The sequence below is a fragment of the Lactuca saligna genome, chromosome 4, assembly GCF_052625555.1.
Source record: "Lactuca saligna cultivar CGN05327 chromosome 4, ASM5262555v1, whole genome shotgun sequence".
Lineage (NCBI taxonomy): Eukaryota > Viridiplantae > Streptophyta > Magnoliopsida > Asterales > Asteraceae > Lactuca > Lactuca saligna.
The window spans coordinates 235,668,798-235,696,643 of NC_136420.1; the positions used below are offsets into that span (position 1 = coordinate 235,668,798).

Genomic DNA, 27,846 nt, shown 5'->3' on the forward strand with positions numbered 1-27,846 from the left:
TTCAAATAGAGCTTGATGTGTCGTGCATGGACGTAAAGATTAAACCTTTACGTGACTTTTGGGTGCTACAAGGCCAGATCTATACGTTTGTCACACCCCCAAACCAAACGGCGGAAACGTCCGGGGGCTGTCGTGACTCAATTGAATACCATCACAATGAATATACATGAAACATAACATTATACATCACCAACATTTGGAATGATACAACTGGTAGCATTTACATCCATTACATTGTTCCAAAACAATACATTCTCAAAAATAACTGTTCGATACTAAATTAAACCACAACAAAACGTCATAGAGTACAATTCATCCTTCACTTTATCTGTTACCTGAGAATACAAGTATTTTGAAAAACGTCAACATATGAAATGTTGGTGAGTTCATAAGTAATGTTTGAAATCCAATGTTTGTAATGTGTTGAAAAACCACCAGAAAATCCGATATTTTCTGAAAATAGTATAGTCAAAAAGGTGTGAAGATCCATAGGTATGCTTGTTTGTTTCTATACTTGTAAAAATTGTTCATTTAAAATTGTGTGCATTCCGAATCTGTATGTATTGAAATACCCTAGGAAAACCCGATGTTTTCCTAATTCTTTGAATTACATGAATGTACATTGAAACAATTGCAACGCGTGAAATTATCAGTACCAGGCAACGTTGGATTATTTTTGAGCATGATTATTTGCTACAAACACACGTTACACAAACGACTAGTCTATAGCAATACTAACGATCCCGTAGGCGTCGTCCGTACTAATCACGTTATCCAACCTCCCTGATTACGTGTAGTCCCACACCCGAAGAGAACGAGGACACGAAGGCCTCGATGACTCCATTAGTCGGTTGGGGATAAAAAGGTACGAGGGGTCCCAGACCCGCCTCGCATGAAAAGGTAGACTCTACTAGCAATACCAAAGGACCCTTGGGGACCAGTAGTATACAAGCCATTGAAAGTCCTTTTACGTTATGTCGGATCGGTAAAACCCAACACTTCGTAAGATAGAGGTCTTCGGGCCTTAAGATCAGGTCATTGGGCTAGCTAGGCTCAACAAACAAGATTTTACACTTTTGGGGCCCAAAGATGGTGCGTAGACGTCTGTGCACACTCGCATGTATATTGAATTCCCAAACGTTATTAGTTATGAATCGTAATGTCGTAGTGTCATAGTGTCGTCGTGTTAGTAGTTTCGGATTTTTATTGGTTCGAGACCGAACCAATTCGTTTAACAACGACTTTTGGTGTTGTAATGTATTGTATTTCATCGATAGTCGTGGTACCATCATTTGGTCAAATTGCATGTATTGAATTAGCCTTGAAAATTTTCTGTTTTCAGCCCCTCCTTGTTTGTAAAAATTTACTTTTTCAACCCTTTATTTAAATACTTTCCGGTTTGGTCCTTAAATCAATTTTCTTGACATTTTAATACCAAAAATTATTGAAATAAATATTTTCCAGCATATTTTTCCTAGAAAACAGCTTAAGTCCCTGAAATTTCTGTTTTCTCGGTTATAACCCTTCTTTTTCGCAAGTTTGACAATTTTGGCCCAAATTGAAAATTTTTTGCAACTTTAGTCCCTTTTAAATTTAAAAAGCATTTTAAACCTTTGAAAAGGACTTGGATTACTTATAGTCCACTGTTTTACAGAAAAACACAGTTTTGGCCCTCCAAAACAGAAAATTTCGCATAATGGGCCTCATTGGGCCAAAAATGTCATTTTTAGCCCATTAAGCTTGAAATTTATGTTTTTAGTCCTCTAAATGAGTATATTTCCAGAATTTATTTTATTGAAACCGTTTTGACACAGTTCATCCATCAGAATTCGTGATTTGTCAATTTGGGCCCTTAATTTTTGTATTTTTCACATTTTAGGTCCAAAGATTGTGTTTTTAGTCCAAAGAAATTATTACTAAACAACTTAGCTATTTTTCTAGAGACACTTAGTATGTAGAAATATAGTAGAGGCTAAAATCATTTAACATATGGTAAATCTCAGTTTTGAGGAGTTTTATGGCTAAATCCAACATTATAACTCACAAAAGCACACATATAAGCATGGAAATCATACAAAGCATACAAAACACATATAGATCTACACTTTCACTTGTATTCCCCCCCCCCCCCCCCCCCCAAAAAAAAAAAAAAAACTCATAAAAACAGAAAATAGGGGGTATGAAGCTCACCTTGAGTTGTAGTTTCGGTTTTGAAGAGAGAAAAGAAGAAAATTTCGATCCTAGCAGGTCTCCTTGGTAGATCTCGAGTTTAGTGACTTCTAAGGTGCACGATCACAAGTTGGAATAGATTTAGAAGAGATTTTTGATGAAATGAAGTAGCTAGATCATGGATTAGTCATCAACTTACCTTAGATGATGTGTTTGTGGGAAAAACCTCCTTGAAAAGCTCTTGATTCTCGAAACTTTTGAAGAAGGAGGAAGGAGATGTCCTTCAAGACTTAGAGAGAATGAAATGGATTTTTGTGAGTGTGTGTGTGTTGTGTTCGGCCAAGAGCAAGAAGAGAGAGGAGAGGAGGTGATCTTTGAAGTGCTATGCATGGAGATATGGGATGAGTTGCATGGATATCCAAAAGGTAATAATGAAGTGGCAAGACAAAGTCAACTCTCATCTTATCGTTGGGTTTGGGTCTTGGGCCGAGATTTTTGGAAGGAAAAAGGGAAAATTTGGGTTTTAATGCCCACAAGCCCATGTGTATATTAAGTTGGGTGAGTTTTAACCTAAAAAAAATTATAATATGATTCTTACACTTTGTTGGGCTAGTTTAGGTTAATCATGGTTCAAAATTTTGAATTTATTTCATTCTAGGCCCAATATAGCCCAAAATGTTGAAACAAATAGATGTGGGTCCAATTAGAGCCCATTTAAGAGTTCTAAACCCAAGATAGTCAAATTGGAAGTTTATTGGTCCATTAGGCCCAATAAGGAGGTTCTAGTCCAAAATGGACCTAAATAAGAACTTCTAGGGTTTCCAATTGCTTGTTGACTATTTGTAATGCTTGTATGGTGTATTTGATTGAAATTTTGTTGTCGCAATCATAGGTGTTACACATGTTCTTAAGCTTTTGATTCACTTTCGCTTGAGTGTATAGTTTACAAGACACAAAATTTCCAGTTGTGACATCATCCCCCCATTAGAGGGAATTTCGTCCCGAAATTCTGTTTGAAAGCTAGATTTGAGAATGCTAGAATAGGTGAGGGTACTTTTGCTTCATTTGATCTTCGCATTCCCAAGTGAATTCTGGCCCACGCTTAGCGTTCCACCGTACCTTCACGATCGGGATGCGGCTCTGTTTAGTACGCTTCACCTCCCTGTCCATGATTTCGATTGGTTCTTCGACGAACAGGAGATTCTCATTGATTTCGATTTCGTCAAGAGGAATGACAAGGGTTTCATCTGATAGGCACTTCTTTAGGTTAGAGACATGAAACACGGGGTGTACACCGTTTAGCTCTGCGGGTAGTTGCAGTCTGTATGCTACTGGACCAATTCGGGCGACGATTTCGAAAGGTCCAATGTATCGTGGATTTAGTTTTCCCCGCTTCCCAAAACGAATGACTCCTTTCCAGGGCGAGACTTTTAACAGTACTCGATCACCGACCTGAAATTCTAAGGGCTTTCGGCGTTTATCAGCGTAGCTCTTTTGTCGGTCACGCGATGCTTGCAATCGAGCTCTGATTTGAACGATCTTTTCCGTGGTTTCACGGATGATCTCCGGTCCCGTTAGTGCTTTGTCTGACATGTGTGTTTTTGCTAGCTGGGTTTCACCTACTTCAACCCAACATAACGGTGATCTACATTTACGCCCGTACAGTGCTTCGAAAGGAGCCACCTTGATGCTCGAATGGTAACTATTGTTGTATGAGAACTCGATTAAGGGTAGGTGGGTATCCCAAGACTTTCCAAAGTCTATCACGCATGCGCGGAGCATATCTTTGAGCATTTGGATGGTTCGCTCGCTTTGACCATCCGTTTGTGGATGATAAGCCGTGCTCATATCGAGGTTTGTTCCCATCGCCTTATGAAGTGATTGCCAAAATCGGGACGTGAACCTACTGTCCCTATCCGAGATGATAGATGTTGGTATTCCGTGGAGTCTCACGATCTCTCGAATGTATAAACGCGTCAATCTCTCCATCTTGTACGATTCTTTAATTGGCAGGAAATGGGCAGATTTCGTCAGTCGGTCAATTATTACCCATATGGTGTCTAATCCATCCAACGTTTTGGGTAGCTTGGTCACGAAATCCATAGAAATCCCTTCCCATTTCCACTCAGGGATTGCCGGTTGCTGTAACAATCCTGAGGGTTTTTGGTATTCCACCTTTACTTTGGCGCACGTAAGGCACTTACTGATGTAGGTCGCGATTTCCGCCTTCATGTTAGGCCACCAATAGTGTTGTTTAATATCCAAATACATCTTATCGGAACCGGGATGAATGGAGTATCGCGTCTTGTGGGCTTCCTTCATGACAACATCTCTAAACCCTCCAAATTTAGGGACCCAAATACGGTTCATGAAATAGTATACTCCATTCTCCTTTGCCTCCAGGTTCTTTTCCATTCCGCGCAATGCTTCGCTTGCTCTATTTTCCGTCTTCATGGCTTCTGACTGAGCTACTGCAATTTGAGTGGCCAGGTGCGATTGAATGGTTATCGAGAGAGTTTTCGTACAACGATTAGAGTACTCTTTCCGACTTAAGGCATCAGCTACCACGTTGGCCTTGCCTGGGTGGTACTTAATCTCACACTCATAATCGTTTAACAATTCAACCCATCTTCGTTGCCTCATGTTCAACTCCTTTTGGTTTAAGATGTGTTGGAGACTCTTGTGATCCGTGAAGACGGTGCACTTTGTACCGTAAAGGTAATGCCTCCAAATTTTTAGGGCAAAGACTACAGCTCCCAACTCTAGGTCATGGGTCGTGTAGTTTACTTCATGCGTTTTTAGTTGGCGGGATGCGTAGGCTATCACTCTCCCACGTTGCATGAGAACGCAACCTAAGCCCTGATTTGACGCGTCGCAGTAGACTACAAAATCTTCCGTTCCTTCAAGCAGAGATAGTACAGGTGCACTACAGAGAGCTTGTTTCAAGGTTCGAAACGCAATCTCTTGTTTGTCTGTCCATTTGAATGGTATGCCCTTTTGCGTAAGCGGGGTAAGTGGCTTGGCGATCTTAGAGAAGTTTTGAATGAATCTCCTATAGTAGCCTGCTAATCCCAAGAATTGACGAATTTCTGTGGGTGTTGTCGGGATTGCCCATCCTTCTACAGCTTTGACCTTAGAGGGATCCACATGGATTCCATCTTGGCTGACTACATGACCTAGGAAGTTCACACTTCGCAGCCAGAACTCACACTTAGAGAGTTTGGCGTAAAGTTTTTCTGATCGCAGAGTTTCTAAGACTTGTCGAAGATGTTGGCCATGCTCTTCCTTGCTTCGAGAATAGACGAGGATGTCATCGATAAAAACAATGACAAAGTTGTCGAGGAACGGTCGGCAAATTCGATTCATTAGGTCCATAAATGCGGCAGGGGCATTCGTTAGACCAAAGGGCATTACGACAAATTCATAATGTCCGTAGCGAGTTCGGAAAGCGGTTTTTGGAATATCCTCTTCCCGGACTTTGAGTTGGTGGTATCCGGACCGTAGATCTATTTTAGAAAAATAACTAGCTCCTTGGAGCTGGTCAAATAGGTCATCGATTCGTGGGAGTGGGTAGCGGTTCTTGATTGTGAGTTTATTTAATTCTCTGTAATCGATGCACATTCTAAAAGATCCGTCCTTCTTTTTGACGAAGAGCACCGGAGCTCCCCATGGCGAGTAACTAGGTCGAATAAATCCCTTGTCCAAAAGTTTGCTGAGTTGGCTGGATAATTCCTGCATCTCGGCAGGAGCCAGCCGGTAGGGTGATTTAGCGAGAGGAGTTGCTCCTGGAATAAGGTCGATTCGAAACTCAACCTGTCTCTCTGGGGGTACTCCCGGGAGATCTTCAGGAAACACGTCCGGAAATTCACATGCTACGGGAATGTCTCGAACGTTAATCTCCTCCTTGGTTTTATCCACCACGTGAGCCAGGAACGCCAGATTGTTCCTTCTTAGATATTTCTGTGCCTTGATGCACGAAACGAGGCGGAGGTTCATGCTAGATTTGTCTCCGTAAATTACTAGGGTTTCGTGATTTGGGAGACGAAGACGAACGGCCTTCTCATGGCATATAATTTCGGCATGGTGGGGGCTTAACCAGTCCATGCCGATGATCACATCGAAACTCCTAATTGACACTGGCATTAGATCTATTCGAAAGATGTGTTGATTAAGAGTTAGGGTACATCCGATGTAGATTTCCCCAGTGGATTCGGTTTTCCCATTGGCCATTTCCACCGTATAGGTTTCTTTTAGCTTTTGGGGCAGTTGTTTTAATAAATGCTTAAACTTATTGCTTACGAAGCTTCGCTCCGCTCCAGTGTCAAATAAGATGCATGCATAAGCGTGGTTTAAGGGAAACGTACCGGTAACAACAGAGGGGTCTTGAATGGCCTCACCCTGACCCATGGTCAACATCCTTCCTGTTCCTCCATTTCTTAAATTGTTGTTGTTAGGACAGTCTCGGCGTATGTGTCCAGTCTTCCCACATCCGAAGCAGGTGTGGCTAGGCCCTGCGTTATTGCCGCTGGCATGGGTGTTGTTGTTGTTGCGATGGTTGTTGTTGTTGGTTCCCTGATTTTGGTTCTGGGGAGGGTAAGCCTTGCAGTACTTTGCAGTGTGTCCCCTTCGGTTGCAACTGGTGCACTGAAAATCCTTGCACTCTCCATAGTGATGGAAACCGCACTTGTTGCATTTGGGAAGATTACCGGAATAAGGTCTGGAAGCATTTGAAGTGGTTGAGGTTGGAGCATGTAGTGCGGCTGGAACCGGTGCGGTAACAACATTAACCGCCACTGTCTGCTGCTTCTTGGAGGTGTCGGGGCCCTGGCGCCCCTTCCTCTTATTGTTCTTTCCCCTCTTGCCATCACTTTCCTTCGTCTTCTCAGTCTCCACTGGCTTCTCTCCCTTCTTGTTGTTATGGTCATACAACCTTTTTGCCAATCTTTTCGCACTGTCAAATGTTTTGGGGTTTGCAGCTATCACATTCCCTTAAATTGGTGATGTGAGTCCCCAGATGAATCGCTCAATCTTCTTTCCTTCCGAGGTGATCATACCCGGGCACAGCAGAGATAGTTCGCTAAATCTCGATATGTAGGCATCGATATTCGCGTTCTGCACAAGTAGGTTCCATAGCTCTTGCTCCATCTTCTGTATTTCGCCTCGTGGGCAGTACTCAGCCATTAACATTTCTTTCATCTCTGTCCATGGCATAGAGTTGGCTACAGGGAGCGTCATGGATTCTACATGTCCGTTCCACCAGGTGAGCGCTTGATCCACAAAAGTGCAGGCCGCGAACTTCACCTTCATGTGCTCAGGGCAGTCGCATATCTCGAATACCGACTCCACCTTTTCGATCCATCGCTTCAGAGTGATCACCCCTCCAGTGAAATTAAAAGTTCGTGGTTTGGCGTTTGTGAAGTCCTTGTAGGTACATGTCTTGGTGGGTCCTTGATTCATTCCGTTGTTCGAACTTCCGGCTCCTTGCCCATTGACTCCTCCATTGTTCCCTTGTTGAATTTGCGCAATCCCTGCAGTGACTGCTGCAGATACAGCTGCCTGGAAAGCGGCTGAGTCAACTTCAGGTGGGGTTGGTCCTGGGTTTCCGCGAGCAGGTTGGGGAGGCATCTTTCTGTCACAATACGGAAAGATGTTGAGGGTATGTTGTTTCGGTGAGGTCGTGATCCTACTGACTAGGTGCATGGTACGAACTTAAACACTACTACCATTGACCAATCAATAATAATTTCTCAACACATAGCAATTTGCAATATCGTAATAAAACACGTAAAAATTTATTAATATTATCCGCATTTGATACATGAAAATTTGCTCGTAGGAGCATACATGAGTGATACTAGTTCGACAGCATAACGACTCTATGAGTAGTGTAGTCACTTAAACATAGAGTCGGAGTACATAGCATATTTCCTAACGACCTACTATGATAAGTCTATCCCCAACCGCGATGAGCAGCGTCCTACTATAACGGTGAAATCATATGCCGAAGTGCTGAGCCAACAGCTGAGCCATCTCAGTCATGTCTACAATGACCTCATCCCTCTCAAGCTCTACTTGCATGACATGTGCTTCCATGGCGAACAGTTGTTGCTGCAAGTCGGCAATCTCGGCTTCTGGGGAGCGATTTTCCCTCGCGGGATTCACTAGTGGGATGTGGTGATCCTGTTGCGCTTCGCTAACAGGAGATGCGACGTGATCTATGTCCGGGGCCTGATCCTCCCCCATGTCATCGTCGGTCTCTTCGAACTCGTAGTCGGTGTCCATGTATTCGTCAGGTTCAACGCCGTGGACTCCCTCCTGATTCCCCTCTGGTTCGTCTTCGAGTATCCCATGTGCTCCTAGGGCTTGGTGAAACTGAATGTCCTGATGCTCTCCCTCCATGAAGACTGGGAGAAAGTATACGAATAAGCTATCACTTTCCTATGACTCTACCGCTATTGCACAAGCTAAACAGGCGTTCTCTTTTTGGTGGTAGGGGTATAGTTTTAGATTCCCTAGAAATCCCGATCTCATCAGGACGTGTGTTAGTTTTACTTTGGAGAGAATGTAGTTGATCAGGCTACATTCACTCCTTGGTATCACTAAGAACAGTCCCGAATCAACCGAGACACTAGTATTATTTTTGTTTGGTTCGTCGTTATGTTCCTATTCCTAGTGCAAGCAAGGGTGTTTTATTTACTTGTTTTGTTCAGAGTTATGTTAGTCCCTCTTTTTGGTTTATAGTTGCATATCCATGTGTGGCTAGATATGCTAGTTCACTATAAATAAAGCTCTGATACCAACCTGTCACACCCCCGAACCAGACGGCGGAAACGTCCGGGGGCTGTCGTGACTCAATTGAATACCATCACAATGAATATACATGAAACATAACATTATACATCACCAACATTTGGAATGATACAACTGGTAGCGTTTACATCCGTTACATTGTTCCAAAACATTAAATTCTCAAAAATAACTGTTCGATACTAAATTAAACCACAGCAAAACGTCATAGAGTACAATTCATCATTCACTTTATCTGTTACCTGAGAATACAAGTATTTTGAAAAACGTCAACATATGAAATGTTGGTGAGTTCATAAGTAATGTTTGAAATCCAATGTTTGTAATGTGTTGAAAAACCACCAGAAAATCCGATATTTTCTGAAAATAGTATAGTCAAAAAGGTGTGAAGATCCATAGGTATGCTTGTTTGTTTCTATACTTGTAAAAATTGTTCATTTAAAATTGTGTGAATTCCGAATCCGTATGTATTGAAATACCCTAGGAAAACCCGATGTTTTCCTAATTCTTTGAATTACATGAATGTACATTGAAACAATTGCAACGCGTGAAATTATCAGTACCAGGCGACGTTGGATTATTTTTGAGCATGATTATTTGCTACAAACACACGTTACACAAACGACTAGTCTATAGCAATACTAACGATCCCGTAGGCGTCGTCCGTACTAATCATGTTATCCAACCACCCTGACTACATGTAGTCCCACACCCGAAGAGAACGAGGACACGAAGGCCTCGATGACTCCATTAGCCGGTTGGGGATAAAAAGGTACGAGGGGTCCCAGACCCGCCTCGCATGAAAAGGTAGACTCTACTAGCAATACCAAAGGACCCTTGGGGACCAGTAGTATACAAGCCATTGAAAGTCCTTTTACGTTATGTCGGATCGGTAAAACCCAACACTTCGTAAGATAGAGGTCTTCGGGCCTTAAGATCAGGTCATTGGGCTAGCTAGGCTCAACAAACAAGATTTTACACTTTTGGGGCCCAAAGATGGTGCGTAGACGTCTGTGCACACTCGCATGTATATTGAATTCCCAAACGTTATTAGTTATGAATCGTAATGTCGTAGTGTCATAGTGTCGTCGTGTTAGTAGTTTCGGATTTTTATTGGTTCGAGACCGAACCAATTCGTTTAACAACGACTTTTGGTGTTGTAATGTATTGTATTTCGTCGATAGTCGTGGTACCATCATTTGGTCAAATTGCATGTATTGAATTAGCCTTGAAAATTTTCTGTTTTCAGCCCCTCCTTGTTTGTAAAAATTTACTTTTTCAACCCTTTATTTAAATACTTTCCGGTTTGGTCCTTAAATCAATTTTCTTGACATTTTAATACCAAAAATTATTGAAATAAATATTTTCCAGCATATTTTTCCTAGAAAACAGCTTAAGTCCCTGAAATTTCTGTTTTCTCGGTTATAACCCTTCTTTTTCGCAAGTTTGACAATTTTGGCCCAAATTGAATTTTTTTTGCAACTTTAGTCCCTTTTAAATTTAAAAAGCATTTTAAACCTTTGAAAAGGACTTGGATTACTTATAGTCCACGTTTTTACAGAAAAACACAGTTTTGGCCCTCCTAAACAGAAAATTTCGCATAATGGGCCTCATTGGGCCAAAAATGTCATTTTTAGCCCATTAAGCTTGAAATTTATGTTTTTAATCCTCTAAATGAGTATATTTCCAGAATTTATTTTATTGAAACCGTTTTGACACAGTTCATCCATCAGAATTCGTGATTTGTCAATTTGGGCCCTTAATTTTTGTATTTTTCACATTTTAGGTCCAAAGATTGTGTTTTTAGTCCAAAGAAATTATTACTAAACCACTTAGCTATTTTTCTAGAGACAATTAGTATGTAGAAATATAGTAGAGGCTAAAATCATTTAACATAAGGTAAATCTCAGTTTTGAGGAGTTTTATGGCTAAATCCAACATTATAACTCACAAAAGCACACATATAAGCATGGAAATCATACAAAGCATACAAAACACATATAGATCTACACTTTCACTTGTATTCCCCCCCCCCCCCCCCCCCAAAAAAAAAAAAAAAAACTCATAAAAACAGAAAATAGGGGGTATGAAGCTCACCTTGAGTTGTAGTTTCGGTTTTGAAGAGAGAAAAGAAGAAAATTTCGATCCTAGCAGGTCTCCTTGGTAGATCTCGAGTTTAGTGACTTCTAAGGTGCACGATCACAAGTTGGAATAGATTTAGAAGAGATTTTTGATGAAATGAAGTAGCTAGATCATGGATTAGTCATCAACTTACCTTAGATGATGTGTTTGTGGGAAAAACCTCCTTGAAAAGCTCTTGATTCTCGAAACTTTTGAAGAAGGAGGAAGGAGATGTCCTTTAAGACTTAGAGAGAATGAAATGGATTTTTGTGAGTGTGTGTGTGTTGTGTTCGGCCGAGAGCAAGAAGAGAGAGGAGAGGAGGTGACCTTTGAAGTGCTATGCATGGAGATATGGGATGAGTTGCATGGATATCCATAAGGCAATAATGAAGTGGCAAGACAAAGTCAACTCTCATCTTATCCTTGGGTTTGGGCCTTGGGCCGAGATTTTTGGAAGGAAAAAGGGAAAATTTGGGCTTTAATGCCCACAAGCCCATATGTATATTAAGTTGGGTGAGTTTTAACCTAAAAAAAATTATAATATGATTCTTACACTTTGTTGGGCTAGTTTAGGTTAATCATGGTTAAAAATTTTGAATTTATTTCATTCTAGGCCCAATATAGCCCAAAATGTTGAAACAAATAGATGTGGGTCCAATTAGAGCCCATTTAAGAGTTCTAAAACCAAGATAGTCAAATTGGAAGTTTATTGGTCCATTAGGCCCAATAAGGAGGTTCTAGTCCAAAATGGACCTAAATAAGAACTTCTAGGGTTTCCAATTGCTTGTTGACTATTTGTAATGCTTGTATGGTGTATTTGATTGAAATTTTGTTGTCGCAATCATAGGTGTTACACATGTTCTTAAGCTTTTGATTCACTTTAGCTTGAGTGTATAGTTTACAAGACACAAAATTTCCAGTTGTGACAACGTTAGAGAAACAGATTTGACCTCAGAAGGTCAAATGAGTGTGGACATGGAGGAAACTTGCCGAGTCCATAAGAGGACTCGACTCGTCGGATCGGGTTGCCCCGCGATTCGTGATCAATGGTAACCCATCGAGTGAAAGGTTAACTCGGCGAGTCATGATCAGAGGACACACATGGACTCGCTGAGTCACTCGAGTGCACTCGACGAGTCTGGTCAAAGTGGGACCGTTGACTAGAGTTGACTTTTGTTGAACTTTAAGGTTTGGTCAACAATTGTACATTTGGACCGTTAGAGGGGTAAAATAGTCTTTCCCCCTTCTAAGAGACTAGAGGAAGGATTAGTCTAGCCTTTGAGAATCGTTGTTAATTAGAGGTAAATTACGTTATGTGATTAGGCGGAGGCTAGACCAATACTTTGAGTTCGAGACTTTCCAAGATTACCCGAGGTGAGTCTTCTCACTATTCATTACCTAGAGTGGTATCTATGTGTAGATCGAAGGGTCTTATGTGTATATGTATGTTTGAGATTTATGTGCATTGCGTTATTTATATGCTATGTGTTATATAGACCGGGCCGGAGGGTCCAACGATATAGACCGGGCCGGAGGGTCCAACGATATAGACCGGAACGGAGGGTCCAACGATACAGACCGGACCGGAGGGTCCAACGAGCTACGAGACTGGAGGGTCCCGCTAAGACACATTGACTGGAGGGTCATATCGATTTATAGCCTCGAGTGGCTTATGTGCTGTATGTGGTATTTTAGGGAGCTCACTAAGCATTTATGCTTACCGTGTTATGTGTTATGTGTTTTAGATAATAGTGAGGATCGCGGGAAGGCGTCGACATGATTTGTACACACCGGCAAAAGATTATGTTTTTGCGATTCTGGGATATGTTTATTTTTGATGACATTTGATAACATGAGATTTGAGAATATTATTGAGTTTTATTGTGTTGAAATATGAAAAGTTGTTTTGAAAAATTATGTTGTTACATATTAGCCAAAATAAATTAAATTTCATCTTTGGAATTTACATGCATAAATTAATTACACAAAACTTCGTTTAAAATTCTTTATGATGTTAGTTATAGTTTTATCGTATGAAGTAGTAAACGTGGTTGGCTCTTCAAATGCTAATATGAAATCAGGAATTACCGAATTAACCCTCATGTTGTGAATTAACCATGATGATGTGCAGGTTTTAAAAGCAACAAATTAGTTAGAAAAAGATATTCTACATATCACAGTTGAAGATTTTGTTGATGATTATGATGGGGGATCAATAATTACATGGGAGATGACACCTTTTGAAGCTGAAGCTACAATTCCAAATTTGGTTAAAGATTGTACACAATTGAGACCACAGAGGCTGAAAGAATGGGTAGATACAAATGTCCAACAAGAGATGACTTCATTAAATAAATAGCAATGCACTTTACTAAGCATTCTGATTATAGCAACTTAGTTTCATTTTTATACATAAAATAAATCTAATTTTATTTTCTTTATGATTATGACTAAAACTGAAACTATCACTAAATTGAAAGTGGGTTGCTATATGGGTAAAAGTGAAGTAGGTTTCTATATGAGTAAGCGTCGGTGTGTCACTAGATTAGATTTTATTTAGGAATATTTTGTCACTCTTATATCCATTAAATAACAAAAACAACAACCAATATTTCAAAATATCTTGGATAAGAATATAAACTTGAAAAAGAACCAGATTTTGCCTAGTACTTTAAAATAAGTTGACTAAACAAAACACAAAACACCTCTAACCCATGCGAAAGCATGAGTATCTTCCCTAGTTATAACTAAAGACATTTTTCGTCAAACAAATCAACATTACTTTTGTGTAAATTTTATGTTAAAACTTTATTCATTGTTAACTACCCAATAAAAATTTATACTAAATATATTATAATTTAATAACACATGTCTTATTGTTTTTCATTTTATCACATGATATTTAATTTTATTTTACTAATTTTCTATTTATCATTATAGGATGTTTTTCAACTTTTCTAAAAGTGTCACCAAATGGCTACTAATATAAATTTGTCAATAAACACAACCAATATACCGTTTTCTTTTAAATATTTTATACGATTTTTTTTTAAATGACACTTAAGACGACTAATTAAAAAAATTGTTTCTTCCATAATTTACTTCCTAAAATTATGCCGCTGTACATACCCAATATACCATTTTCTTTTTTCATATACAATGTTTTAATCGTGAAAAATAAAAGCAAAATCACATGGTTGTTTGTTTCTTTATATTCCCTAAAGCTAAGGAAAAAAACAAAACAGAGTTAATTCATTAAAAGAATTTCCTCCTTAATTATATTACACTCCTCTGATTTCTACGCTTTCTTTTTTTCTTCGGCAGCAGCCATATTTTCTATGATGAAATTGCATTTTTCTCTATTTCTCGCATTAAAGCAATTAGAGAATTTCATTTAACCTTATTAAATATTAAAATATCAAATTTAACTTAATTTCTAAATATTATATTTATATTTAATAAACTTTTAAAATATCAAATTTACCCAAATCTTTATTATTAACATTTTAAAACATTTTATAATTATTTTAAATCATTCTTTTATCAAATTGACTATTATATCCCTCTTTTTATTTACTATTTTCTATTGAATTTATTAACTTTTCATTCATTATCCACTTCACCGTTATTCTGTTGAATATCCGATTTCAGCAACCATTAGGGTTTTGAATGTCACACGTTGCGTTATATGTAATTAGTTCTATTGAACATTTTTTCTGTTTTATGATTTTTTTAATGTTAGTTGATCTTTTATAATAATATATTGTTTTAGTATATTTTTCCTTGGCCCGAATAATTTGTATCTAGCTAAAATATCGTTATTATAGTCATAAATTGAGTAGATGTAATGCAAGTCAATCTCATATGTCTAACATCACAATTCATAAATTCATAAAGCTAAAATTATCTCAAGTCATCATCACGGGAGAATATTCAAACAAAGGTGGCCCGACTACCAATTATTGGAAGGAATTTCTTAAGCCATATCTATGATAATATACTCATTCACAAAATCCATATATAAGTTAGGTAGCCTTGCATGCAAGTGAGATAGTGTCTTGAATATCATCACTAAGTCATTTTACACTTTTGGCATAATCATCTATATAGTCATTTACATGGATTTTTATGTTGGACAAACTCGAGTCTGTCATTTCCAACATATTCATTTAGTCTTCAAAATGTAATCCTAAAAAATATAATTTCCTGAATACGCACATAGTTACATATTATATTTCACATAGAAAACAAATTCGTAAACATTTATTCATACTTCATTTCATATAATTCATCATTTGTTAATAGGAACATATATATTTGGTAGGTACTCACCTGATAATCAACTGCATAGTCGACAATAAATTCTTGTAATATGAAGTGCATAGAAAACCATCCCTGTTTAAATAAGTGCATGGTGCTATACATTCTTCTGAGGTATCAAATCCTCTTAAGTCACACAATAAACTAGTACCGATCTTCACAAATCACTAGATGCATAAAAAGACTGGTCTCAAAAGAAAGACCAAGACTATATCAGTCTAAACAAACGGAATCCAAAAATATAAGACCGGTCCGAAAAAAGATTAGACCGTTCCAAGACTTGTCCAATAAATTTCAGATCATTTCGAGATGGACCCAAAACCGGTCTCAGAGAGACTACAAGCCAAAGTTTTTATACATATCATTTTATTGTGTTAATTACACATTTGTTGATCATATATTACCCATTTTTTCTTAATTAATTTTTAGTGTATCATTTTTTGTAAATCTTAATGTATAATTTTGGTGTTAATCACATACTTTTTAATACAAAAAATCGAAATTGAAAAACCAAAATATTCTGAAACCAACAAAATAAATCCAAAAATAAATCGAAAAAGGCAACATGCATAAACAAAATTAGGAATATTCTTGACCATTAGTGATCCATTTGATAACTCTAGGGGAAAAAGCCTTTTTCAGGGAATAAATGTGTTGTTCCTCCTGTGTGTTTCTTATAAACAAAGTTACAACAACCCTTACAAACAATGTTTTAGAAACCGATTTTAACCGGCCGGTCGGTTGGACCGGAAACCGGAGAAGAGAGCGGTTTAACTATCACCCGTTTTATATCTATTTCAAAATCGGAAAGAACCGACCGGCTTTTACAAAAATCCGGTTGAACTGGTTAAATTAAACCGGTTGAACCAGTCAAAACGAATAAAACACATGGAATTGAAACATTTTGCATAATAAACTTTGGTGTTTTTTTCACATCTATTAAAATTTTTCTAAATAAAAGCACATGATAAATATTATAAAGTTTTAGATGCATTTATATTCATTTAGGACTTCATTTTCTTTTTAATACATGTTGATTGATGTAAAACTTATATTTATGTGTTATTTTAATGCATTTAGATTGATCATACAACTTGTTTTCATATGCATTTTTAATGTTTGAACTTGTCGATATCAAATTCTTGATTTATATATGTATATATGTGTAGGAAAATACAAAAAAAGATTAAAATTATAGAAATCGAATTACTCAGCGGTCGAACCGGTTAAATTAGTCACCAAACTGGTTTTTAAAACATTGCTTACAATGAGAATATTTATTATCATTTATAAGTGATTAGTATTAAAACAAGCAATTTAAGGAGGAGGTTTATTTGTCATTGAACAATTATGTCAATTTTCTTTTAGGATATGGTAATTCTAGTACAAAAGGACAACTGCACTGATGAAGTTTATTACACTGTACATAATTAAATCGAAGCACAAGTTATAGAAAACAAACTTTACACAAACAATATCTTCTATCTTTTTTTCACATAATTATTTCAAGAGATAACTTTCACAATAAACAGCTTCTCTTCACTGATTCCATCTTTCCACTTCTTTATTACGACCCTACAAACAATTTATCCACATGGAAAAAACAATGAGTTGTAGTCGCCAACAGCCAATTATTAACAATTATATATGCCATTAAGTTTTAAGACAACGTCTGGTCCTATTAATACTGTTTGCCACATCAGCATTTTTTATATACGTGGCATATGCCAGATAAACAGAAGCAAAAAGGTCACTTACAAATACATGTGGTGGCGAATTTTATGTTTACAAAAGCTAATGGTTATCCCATCTGCCACTGCACCCACAAAATGAAATATATGATTAGAACTGAAGTCAATGAAACAAAAATTATGCAAAAAGACGATAATGCCCTTCTTATCCTCGTCATGTAAAATATACCTTGAGAGTTGGTTCGCCTTTGTTAGGGTTTGAAGCTTGTTTTGCAGCTGCTTGCATCTGTGCACGTGCAGCTCTACCTGCAGCTGATTGTGCAAATTGTTCTTGCCTGCAAATTCAGTCATGAAAATATCATCAATGAGATGCTCCAATCTTACTAATGAAAGAAGCATTTTGACATTTGAGATAACAAAACAAACATATTTGGCACTCAAAAGTCACAAAATTTGCAAAAATGGAAGTATTATTGTTTTATAACCTTGTGAGAATGAATGTTCATGTAAACTTTGTAATGGAATTCATACGATACCAAGATTTTTGCAAACCCTATCCCTATTCCTTAGTTCCTCTGATTAGAAAAATTAGAGATGCCCTTTTGATTATTATAGACACTCAAAATTCGAATGGACTGATCCTGGAGTTCAATTTAGAGATAGAAACAGTGAACTGAAATATATTTTTTAGGAAGTTAGCATTTAGAAAGAACTTGATGTCGAATTTTAGAAAACATTCATTCGAGTTAACTTATAAGTTGTCTCCTTTATTGCGAACGTCAAAGTAACCATTGATCCTACATCAAACTACAAAAACAATCCTAGAGCTAAAAACAAGCACAATTGACTGAAATTGAAAACAATCAAATCAAAAGAGCTAAGAAAAACGAAGGTATGTTCAAACAAAGAACGATCACAGATTCTGAAGAAGGAATAAACGGGTTGAAATTAAACGAAAGAGAATTACCTTTTCTCAGCGGCTTCAGCAGCTTTAGCTCGAGCTTCTTCAGAAGCCCTGCGTTCTTCTTCCAATCTTTCCTCTCTCGCTAACCCTCCATCGAAGCAACCGAAGCAACCCATTTCTTTCTCTTTCCCCCAAAGAAAATGTCGCCTTTTCCGGTTTCAATTTGGAATTGGATCGCCCATATAGACAACAAAATCATTTCAGTTGTTAAGTCCCTTCATCTTTTATACAATTTCAATTTCAGTCCTTCTAGTTATAAACATTAGTATATTTATCTTATGATCAAACTTTAATATGCGATGAAACTATATTGCTTCAAAGAGATTGAAAAATATCAAAATTATACTAAGGAAACATGGTAAATGAAGCCATTTCAAGTTTTACTATTGCTAATTTGCTATACATAAAGTATTTAGAGTTTTAGAAATATATGTAAAGAGGCATGATATGATTTGCATTACATTAATACCGCTTTTAAATTTTGCGCCATCAATATCATGTGACATAACAAACACATTGTTAATGTTGCTAAGACATTAAAAAAATACATACACTTTATATATGTTTAAAGTGACATTACTTTTTCAACGGGAGGAGCTTAAACATGATCCACAAACTTCATACAAGTCGACAACCATTACACAATGAACACCGTATATACATATCAAGATATTGCTAGATCAATAGAGATGAAAAAAGAATTAAGTCCGGGATCTAAAGGTCCAATATGATTAAAAAAAGTGTTAGCGGATGCATATGCATGCCTCATTGGCTGACAAGTCGTTCATGATTTTTTCCATGATGGAATATGTTGCCTGGGTCTTGTTGATGATGTTGGTATCAAATTATCAATGAGTGAATTTATTAATATACTACACAAATGTTATTAAAAAAAATTTAAAAATTAGTGTTTAAATACCGGTATTCATATTTACTATGTATTTGTAACCATCATAAATATTGGTTGAATTATTTCTTATTTATAAAATTCTTTTATATTTTCACCTTAACTATTTGACTACTAGTCATTTTTTTAAATAAACCTATAGAAAAAGTCATATAAAGTCAAATGAAACATTTATTTTAATAGGAAGGGAGTGGTATTAAATATTAGAGTAAATTACACGAATGGTCCTTATGGTTTGGGGTAATTTGCACGTTTGGTCCCTAACTTACTTTTTTAATTCGGAATGTCCTTACTGTTTGTTTTTGTTACGTGTTTGGTCCATTCTTTTTAGTTTTTGTTACGCGCTTGATCTATGTCTTACCTAAAAAAGACTATTGTTTGATTAGGGAAAAATGATGGGATAGGTAGGGTAAGGTGAGTGGAGTGGGGTTGAGAGTGTGTTTATTTAAATAAATTAAAAAATCAAGGGCAAAATAGTCTTTTTAGGTAAAACAGGGACCTAACGTGTAACAAAAACAAACAGTAGGGACCTTCCGAGTTAAAAAAATAAGTTAGGGACCAAACATGCAAATTACCCAAAACCATAGGGACCATTCGTGTAATTTACTCTAAATATTAAAATACTCCCGGACTGATTAGCAAAAGAAAAACTAAAAAGGGTTTCTTTGTCTTTTTAGTCAAATTCAACGGCCTTCATGGTAACTACCACTATCATGCTTGAGAACCTTATTGGTGTTGACTTCAAAAAAAGTCAACATATGAGAACACAAGCACACGACACACGTACAACTACACCGCGATTTCTCCACGTTCGGCGCTTGATGCTTAATATCGCCGTCTACCGGTACCTCTCCGGCTGCGACCTCTCCATGCTCCTGAATTCCATTCCAACAAGCTTAGAAATTACGTTGCTTGTGGATCGCTTCTCATACAGTCATTTGTCACTAAGGGTTTTTCTCTACCTCTCCAGCGAGTAAAATCGATTATGAAGAACATGAAGAGAAATGAAGAAAGGAAAACGGTTTTCGTAGTCGGGTTTTGTTTCATTTACGTTTAAACTGAGCTTTGAGAATTCACAATCAGATGATTGTAGTTTACTGAATTTGTACGTTTATCATTGCTAGATCTGTTCTGAATCTAACAATTTAAATAAAAGTGAAATGACAAACAAATTTGAAACCTTTGTATCCAACTTTAGAATTTAAACAGGGAAATTGAGTATCTGCTTCTACATCCAAGATCTTGCTGTAACAAATAGTTTAAGACACTCTTGCAACCTAATTACGGTGTAACAATTGTTATCTAAGATTTTGAATGGTAGTAGAGATTAGGTGTTTATTATTCATGGTATTCTTGTCCTTGTTATGATAGTTAAACAATGATAAAGTTGATTATGCAAATCAAAAACTCCCACACACTAGTTGTTATTAACAATAATTGGCATATTTTTTTCTGCTTCTAATCAATAACATATCCTTGTTTATGAAAATTGGACCCCAGTGTAGTGGATTAGGTTATGTCGGTATGCTATTATGTGGATGTTTTTGGAGCTTGTTGATTGTCTTTTGTCCTGATCTTATGAAGTACAACTAAACCACCAAATGGGTTTCCCACATTTAACCAGTTTTATGTCATGAGGTAACCGATTCCTGATAACATTTGGTTGCATATTTCGTCTAATAACACTTTGCTGTATGAACAAGCATTTAACCTTACTTTAGGGTATTCGGAATTGTTGCATTTATGATTATAATCAATACTGTCCATAATTTGTAGTGATTACTAATGAGCAAATATGATTTTGGATAGAAAAAGAGAAAGCTACATTTCTTTTAGGAATACAAATTGGTGCCATTATAGTGATTAATAATGAGCAAATAGGTGTTTGGATTGGAAAAGGAATAGTTTTGTACATTTTTGGATAATCACAAGTAGAAATTAATGCATTTATTTTGGGTGGGAGGGATCAGTTTGACTTTGTTGGTCAATTTTTTTTTTTTTGTAATTACAATAATTATTGTATTTTTCCCCATTTCTGGTCTTGTGTGTATATTTAGTTTCTTGTAATTTTGTATGTAATTTTTGGTCTTGTAATTTCGAGCATTAGGATCGGTTTGTTTTTTTTTTTTGTCCGATTTGACTAGTTGGTTGACCTTTATGATGCGACTTACTACGGATTGTAAAATTTGGGTTCTATGGATGAAATAAGGCTTTAATGTTGCACTTCGCTTAAGAAAATTAAGCACCCCACTAAGTTGTTGCTAGATTTTGGGTTATTGTATCATTTGCTCAATAGCAACAATCACTTGCTCTTGCTTTTCCAAAAATATGGGAAAACCATAACTAAAAGAGGTATGCAAGAGGTCCGGTTAATTGCTTTAGGCTTGGCTCAGCTCGAGACAAGTTAAAGACACGACTGGTTAAAGAATGATCCCGATACATGAAGGTCTGACCGGTTGAATTGAAACAAAGTGCATCTAATTTACTTTGTTCCACATTTAAGATGTGGATCTCTCTACTAGTGATAAGTTTGTAGGGATACAATGTCATTTTACCATTATAAAATAAGGTTTCTACAAGTATTAGAAATCCTTAATGATACGGACCTTAAAGGAAATGTACACTACTTTTTCAAGGATCGACATATTTTCCACTTATTTTACATAAGTGTTGACTATCTAATATGTTTTCTAAAGCAACTTGTAAAAGTAATCATTAAAATATTTAGTGTCAAATATGATTCTAACTTAAGATTGCTTAAGGTTTATATACACCTTTCAATAAAATTTTGGTCGTCACAACTCCTCTTTAGTGTCAAATATGATTCTATACTACACAACGTAAGAAACGAGATGTAACGACTGTAATTTATTTTGGTCAATGACGTTAACTTTGATTACATGAATATTACTTATTGTAAATGATTTCATGTTAGGTAGTAAGTAGAACTAAATTAAATAAAAATGATGTTATTTAATCTGGTAATAATTAGGATAAATAAAATACATTTATTAAAGGAATAAATAAAGTGTAAGAGTTGAATTGTCATTCTTGAAAGTATTTCATGCAATGCGTTTGGATTATGGGGTTTAAAGTGTCATTGTTGAAAAGCTTAGGCACTAAGTATGTAAATACGTTTAATGACTCCCCATTAATTTGGAAGAAGTGAACGAGCATTAATCCCCTACGGGGTGGTGTTGAGGGTGGCCAAAGTGGATAGGTACACAAGGTCTAATTTTTTTTATTATATACTTTTATTTAAAAATATATAATCTTATAATAATGATAAGGGTTATTTTTTTGGTTCGTTCTGTACCTTTGATGTTATTTGATTCCTCGGACCGGCCTTGAAATCAATCGTATCTCCTTCCTTGGAGGCTGCTGCATATGCAACACTAGAGAGAAGAGGGAAGATTGGGATTGCATAACAAGAATCTCGATTCAATCGATTGTCATTTTTATGAGATACGAAGATACAAACATTGAAGCTTTTATTTTGTTTGAGATGATCAGTTTGTCAATTGGCTGTGACTTATTTTCGGAGAGAAGTTCTGTTGAAGAAGGGTTATAGTATAAAAGTTCTATGTATGTGGTACTAATGCGACCATTAATCCATTACTAACATCCTACCTGATGAGATAAGTATTCTGTTGCGATGATATATATATATATATATATATATATATATATATATATATATATATATATATATATATATATATATATATATATATATATATGTTCAGGTTCATTTGACCATTCTAATTTTGTGAGACTGTATAACCAAATCTAAAATAATTTTAAAATGCAAAATAAATGGAAAAATCCAAAAATTCTTTTTTTAAATATTATTTTCGGAACTTGAATTAACTAAAAAAAATAAAAAAAATTCCGTTTTTTTTTTTAAAGTAAGTGAAATATTCTAATACAATATTACACTGACATATTCTAAAAAATAATTTTAAAATGCAGAATAAATGGAAAAATTTAAAAATTCTTTTTATAAATATTATTTTCGGAACTTGAATTAACTAAAATAAATTAAAAAAATAAAAATAAATTCTATTTTTTTGAAAAATACGTGAAATATTCTAATAAAATATTACACTGACATATTATAAAAAATAATTTTAAAATGCAAAATAAATGGAAAAATCAAAAAATTCTTTTTTTAAATATTATTTTCGGAACTTGAATTAACTAAAAAAAATAAAAAAAATAAAAAAATGCATCTCATGGTCTCACAAAATTAGTCCGTCTCACATGAACCTAACCCTATATATATATATATATATATATATATATATATATATATATATATATATATATATATATATATATATATATATATATATATATATATATATATATATATATATCAAAATTTTATATTCCATCCGTCCCAAAATTATAGTCCGATCTTTACTTTTTGTTTTGTCCCAAAATAATAATACACTTCTAAAAATTAATAACATTTTTACCAAAATACCCCTTATTATTACCTAACCAATTAAGATTTAATGAAACATTAAATGCAAAGTAAAGATAAAATTGTCATTTTGTTATATAAATTTAATAGTAATTAATGTTTTCTTAATCTGTGCGGTTTTTTGTCTGTGGACAATAATATTGAGACGGATGGAGTATATTATCCCATTATCCCATATACAAATAATATATGTCATGAAAGCTTAGATAGCCTAGAGAAGTTGGCTTCAATTTTAATAATCCCACGACATGAGTTTTAAAATTAAAACGATTATACAATAGTAAACAAAAGAGGAGGTGAATATATGATAGTTCAGCCAAAAGAAAAATTAATAGTACTAAAAGCAAGCAAGAAATAAGAAACACAATTGTAAATAAGTTGTTGCCAATCCGTTGTAATACGAGGGATTATTAAGACACATGCAAACTTGAAATAGTTTCTGTTATTGGTTGCATCATGTGATAAAATTCTATTAAATTTAAAGGATTTATTACATATCAATTTATTTTAGCCGTTGTTTTTTTATTTTTTTATTTTTAAATTTACCCAATATAAATTAATTCTAACGATAATGAAATAAGTCTTTCTCGAATAAATAAAATGTATAGAAAAATGGAGTAACTCATGAAGGTTAAGATTAATGATATTTATATACCTTTGAATTTAGATATCTAGGTAAATCATACAACACATGCTCGTAAGTAACTTATGCTAGAACTTAATAAGTAAGGGTAATGTTAGATTTATTTTTAATTATTATGTGAGTCATAGGCTAATTATAAAAAATAAAAACTAAATTCTTACATAAAACCGTTATGAGTTAACGGACATAAAAATCTAAATACAATTACATTATTGTTTAGGTATTTTGTCGAATTAAGGGGTCTACGGAATGGAGTGCAAGAGCTACTTTGCCATCCAAGAAAAAATGAGTTTATAGTTTTAACTCACTATAATTGTATAATTGAAACATGCAATCATTAGATGATGATTTGATTCACATTAGGATAAATATGTCATTACTTGTGTTTGATGTCATATTTGTTATGTTACTTTTGTTCTTTTTGTTGGATTAAATGTCTGAACTTATAACTATAATTAATATGTATTTGAATTGAGGATCCTTTTGGGTTACTTTCACACTAGCAACTAGAGGAATAATTTATTATTTGAAATAATAAATTGAAATGAATGATTTATTAATATGTTATGAAAGTGATATATTAATTAGAAATCATATTTTTAATTAATATTTAATCAGAAATTAATTTGAAATTAATTTTGGGATTAAAAGAATTGATTGAAAGTGTAGGGACTAAAAGTGCAATTGTTTAATAGTTGAGCAAAAGGGTCCAGAACCTTCGTAGGGAAGGGTATGGACGAAATTTATAATATATATAAGATGATTCTAGAGTTTCTAAAATATATTATCATATATGGATAATCAAATGAGGTGAATAATTACCATATTTGAAATAATGATATTTTATTCAGATTAGGGTTCTCCATAGCATTCTTGGTGCACTATATATAGAACCCTTTGCTATATGATTTTTGGCCAATCACTCTTACACAAGAAGAGAAATTCGAAATCAAAACCTCCTTCCTCCTTCTCACAACCATCTTCTTGCTTTGTGTGTTTGTGTCACACCCCAAACCGGATGGCGTAAATGTCCAGGGGTGGAACGAGAATTACAGTATCACAATAAGTGTATAGATTGAAACACAAGTACATAAACAACCATCATATCATATGGTTTTATCAGTTACATGACCCAAATGTTACTTAGTATCAAAATACATTACAATATTCGCATGTTATCAAATATAGTAGTTCTCGTAATGATATTTGGTGTCTTGTCCTCAAAAGTAGCTCCATTGATCCAAGCTTAACTGTTTCCTGAGATTACGTGCCATTTTAAAGTCAACATAAAGTTGGTGAGTTCATAAGAGATTAGTTGTAGAAAAATCCGATATTTTTCCGTAGATGAAAAATCGTATCTCCATCTTGTAAAAACTTTTGTATTTGTACGCCTTCAGCTTAAAAGAAGAATGTATGTATGTAGTATATATAAGAAAAAAACATTTATAAATTAAAAGATCCCATAACTTCCAAGCTTATAAAAGAAGTGTGACTTGTCATGTGATTTTTATTATCCAAAAATCAAGTGTATAAGTGAATAACCATACTTATAGATGTGGTGTATAACTAAATAACCATAGTTATACTTGTTGTGTATAAGTAAATAACCATACTTAAAAATGTTGTGTATAAGTAAATAACCATACTTATAAATGTAGTGTATAAGTGAACAACCATACTTATGAATGTGCTTCGCAATAGAATTTCACTATTCGATGTTATGGTAAGCCCATATAATCGAGCTATCGATTGTAATGCTACCCACCACGCTTCTTCGGACGTCGTGAAATGTTAAGACAATTGGTCACCCTTGACCCGTCGATCGTGGTTGTAGCTAGCAACCATAGGTGGGGTTTGTCAATCCTATATAGATATATACACAATTCTCCCGCTCATTTATGATTTAACGATTATAAGCCCGGAACATAGGGTAATGGTTGAAGAAATGTCTCATATAGCCAGTTGAAAGTATGTTATTCTAGGTTGTAAATGAAATCAAAGCTTTCCTAAGTTCAAATTGTTATTCTACATGTATGTTAGTTACCCAGTGTGTCATAGTATTACCCAATGGATAATGGTATTATCCAAAGGGTAATGGTTTTATCCAATGTGTAAACACAAAGTTTTTAATCTTTCAAAATTAGACTTTTGGTAAAAATATTAGTTTGTGTTTATCTAATATGTAATAATATTATCTAATGGATAAAGGTATTATCCATCATACAATAGCTCCAATATGAGAAACTTGTGCATATGATAGAATAAGATTTGTGTGCTTTCTTTGAAAACATGAATATATATATATATATATATATATATATATATATATATATATATATATATATATATATATATATATTCATAAAAAGAACATAAACATGCATGTAAGAGTATAACCCAAAGGTTAAAAGTTTTATCCATCATATATTAAATCTAGGACCTTTATGTAAACTTATTGTCCAAAATGTATTTTGTTTGCATGGCATGTAACCTCCCCCTAAAGTGTAAAATGAGTGAAAACTAGTAGAAATAGGGGTATGAACTCACCTTTTTGTGCTTTCCCTGGTAGATAGCAAGAAATGGTGAGAAAGATGTGGTAGAATTTGAGCTTTGGAAGACAACACCTGTAGAGTCCCAAATTCAAGGATCCAAACCAGTGATTAAGCAAGTAATTAATCAAATAAACAAGAATGGAGTAGAGAAAAGGAGTAGTCAAGCAATGCACACGTTAGCGTAAAAACGTCAGGTAAACCTTGAGCACATACACAGAAGACCGTGAACAACTCTTTGCAATGTCACTAAAAACACTCTGACATACTCCTATATATAGGGACAGACCAACTGCAAACAAGGTTTACGGACGTGAACACCTACATGGCCGCAAACACTAAAACTATAAGACTAAAACCCTACCAAGACTTATACATAAAGAAACCTATCCCAAACCACTAAGTTATGGCCTAACAATACCCCCTTGGTTTGGGGCTAGCATTGATTCAGTCTTTCTCGATTATGAGCACATCTGACCTCCCTATTGAACCAAGCCACATCTCCTTCTCGATAATCTCAGCAATCATCGAAGTATACTCCTTAGCAGCAGCTTCAAAAATATCTTCAGCAACCCGGATTTGATGTTGAGCCAGATAGTGTATATCCCATTTTCCAAAACTAAAGCATATACTTCTTGTCATATATCCGAAATACACCTTCAGGAAATCTGATGACAGCAGAAGCTATGGTTTCATCATAGACCCAGTAAAGCATACTTCTTAGCGAACCATCGCGGAAGTTCTGCACAATAGGAATCCATCTCAATTGGTTAGTGGGAGGCCACATCACCATCTTGAAAGGCTCGTTGGTCTTTGGATCCATTACATCTGGGAAGCTCTTGATGAAAGATTCAACAGTCTTCATATCAATAAAACCCTTTTTCACTTGATCTTCCAGAAAAAGCTTGAAATATGTTGCCTGTGGATCATTGGATGGATTAGCAACGGGAGCATTAGCAAGTTCAGACAGATCAACTCTCGTCCATGAACAAAAATCATGTTTGTCCTTGTAATACTCCATATTTGAACTTTAACGCTTCACGAGCCACAAATTCAACTTGTCATGAAAACCCCACGAAACTATTCCAGACCGATCACCGTATTTGGAACCAAATCGTTTCTTCTTGAGTTCTGTCACAGTGAGTTTGTCACACCCCCAAACCAAGGATGGCGGAAACGTCCGGGG

General features: G+C 35.4%; 1 protein-coding gene across 1 annotated transcript; it reads right to left on the bottom strand.

Moving 5' to 3' along the window:
- Positions 1-16,795: 16,795 nt before the first annotated feature.
- Positions 16,796-18,245, bottom strand: LOC145039054 (uncharacterized). Its single transcript, XM_078987195.1, has 4 exons — positions 18,076-18,245; positions 17,338-17,443; positions 17,176-17,233; positions 16,796-16,992 (listed from the first exon to the last, which is right to left on the bottom strand). Exons 1-3 carry the CDS (start codon positions 18,186-18,188, stop codon positions 17,219-17,221), a joined length of 234 nt encoding a protein of 77 aa, XP_078843321.1. The 5' UTR covers positions 18,189-18,245; the 3' UTR covers positions 16,796-16,992; positions 17,176-17,218.
- Positions 18,246-27,846: the final 9,601 nt, after the last annotated feature.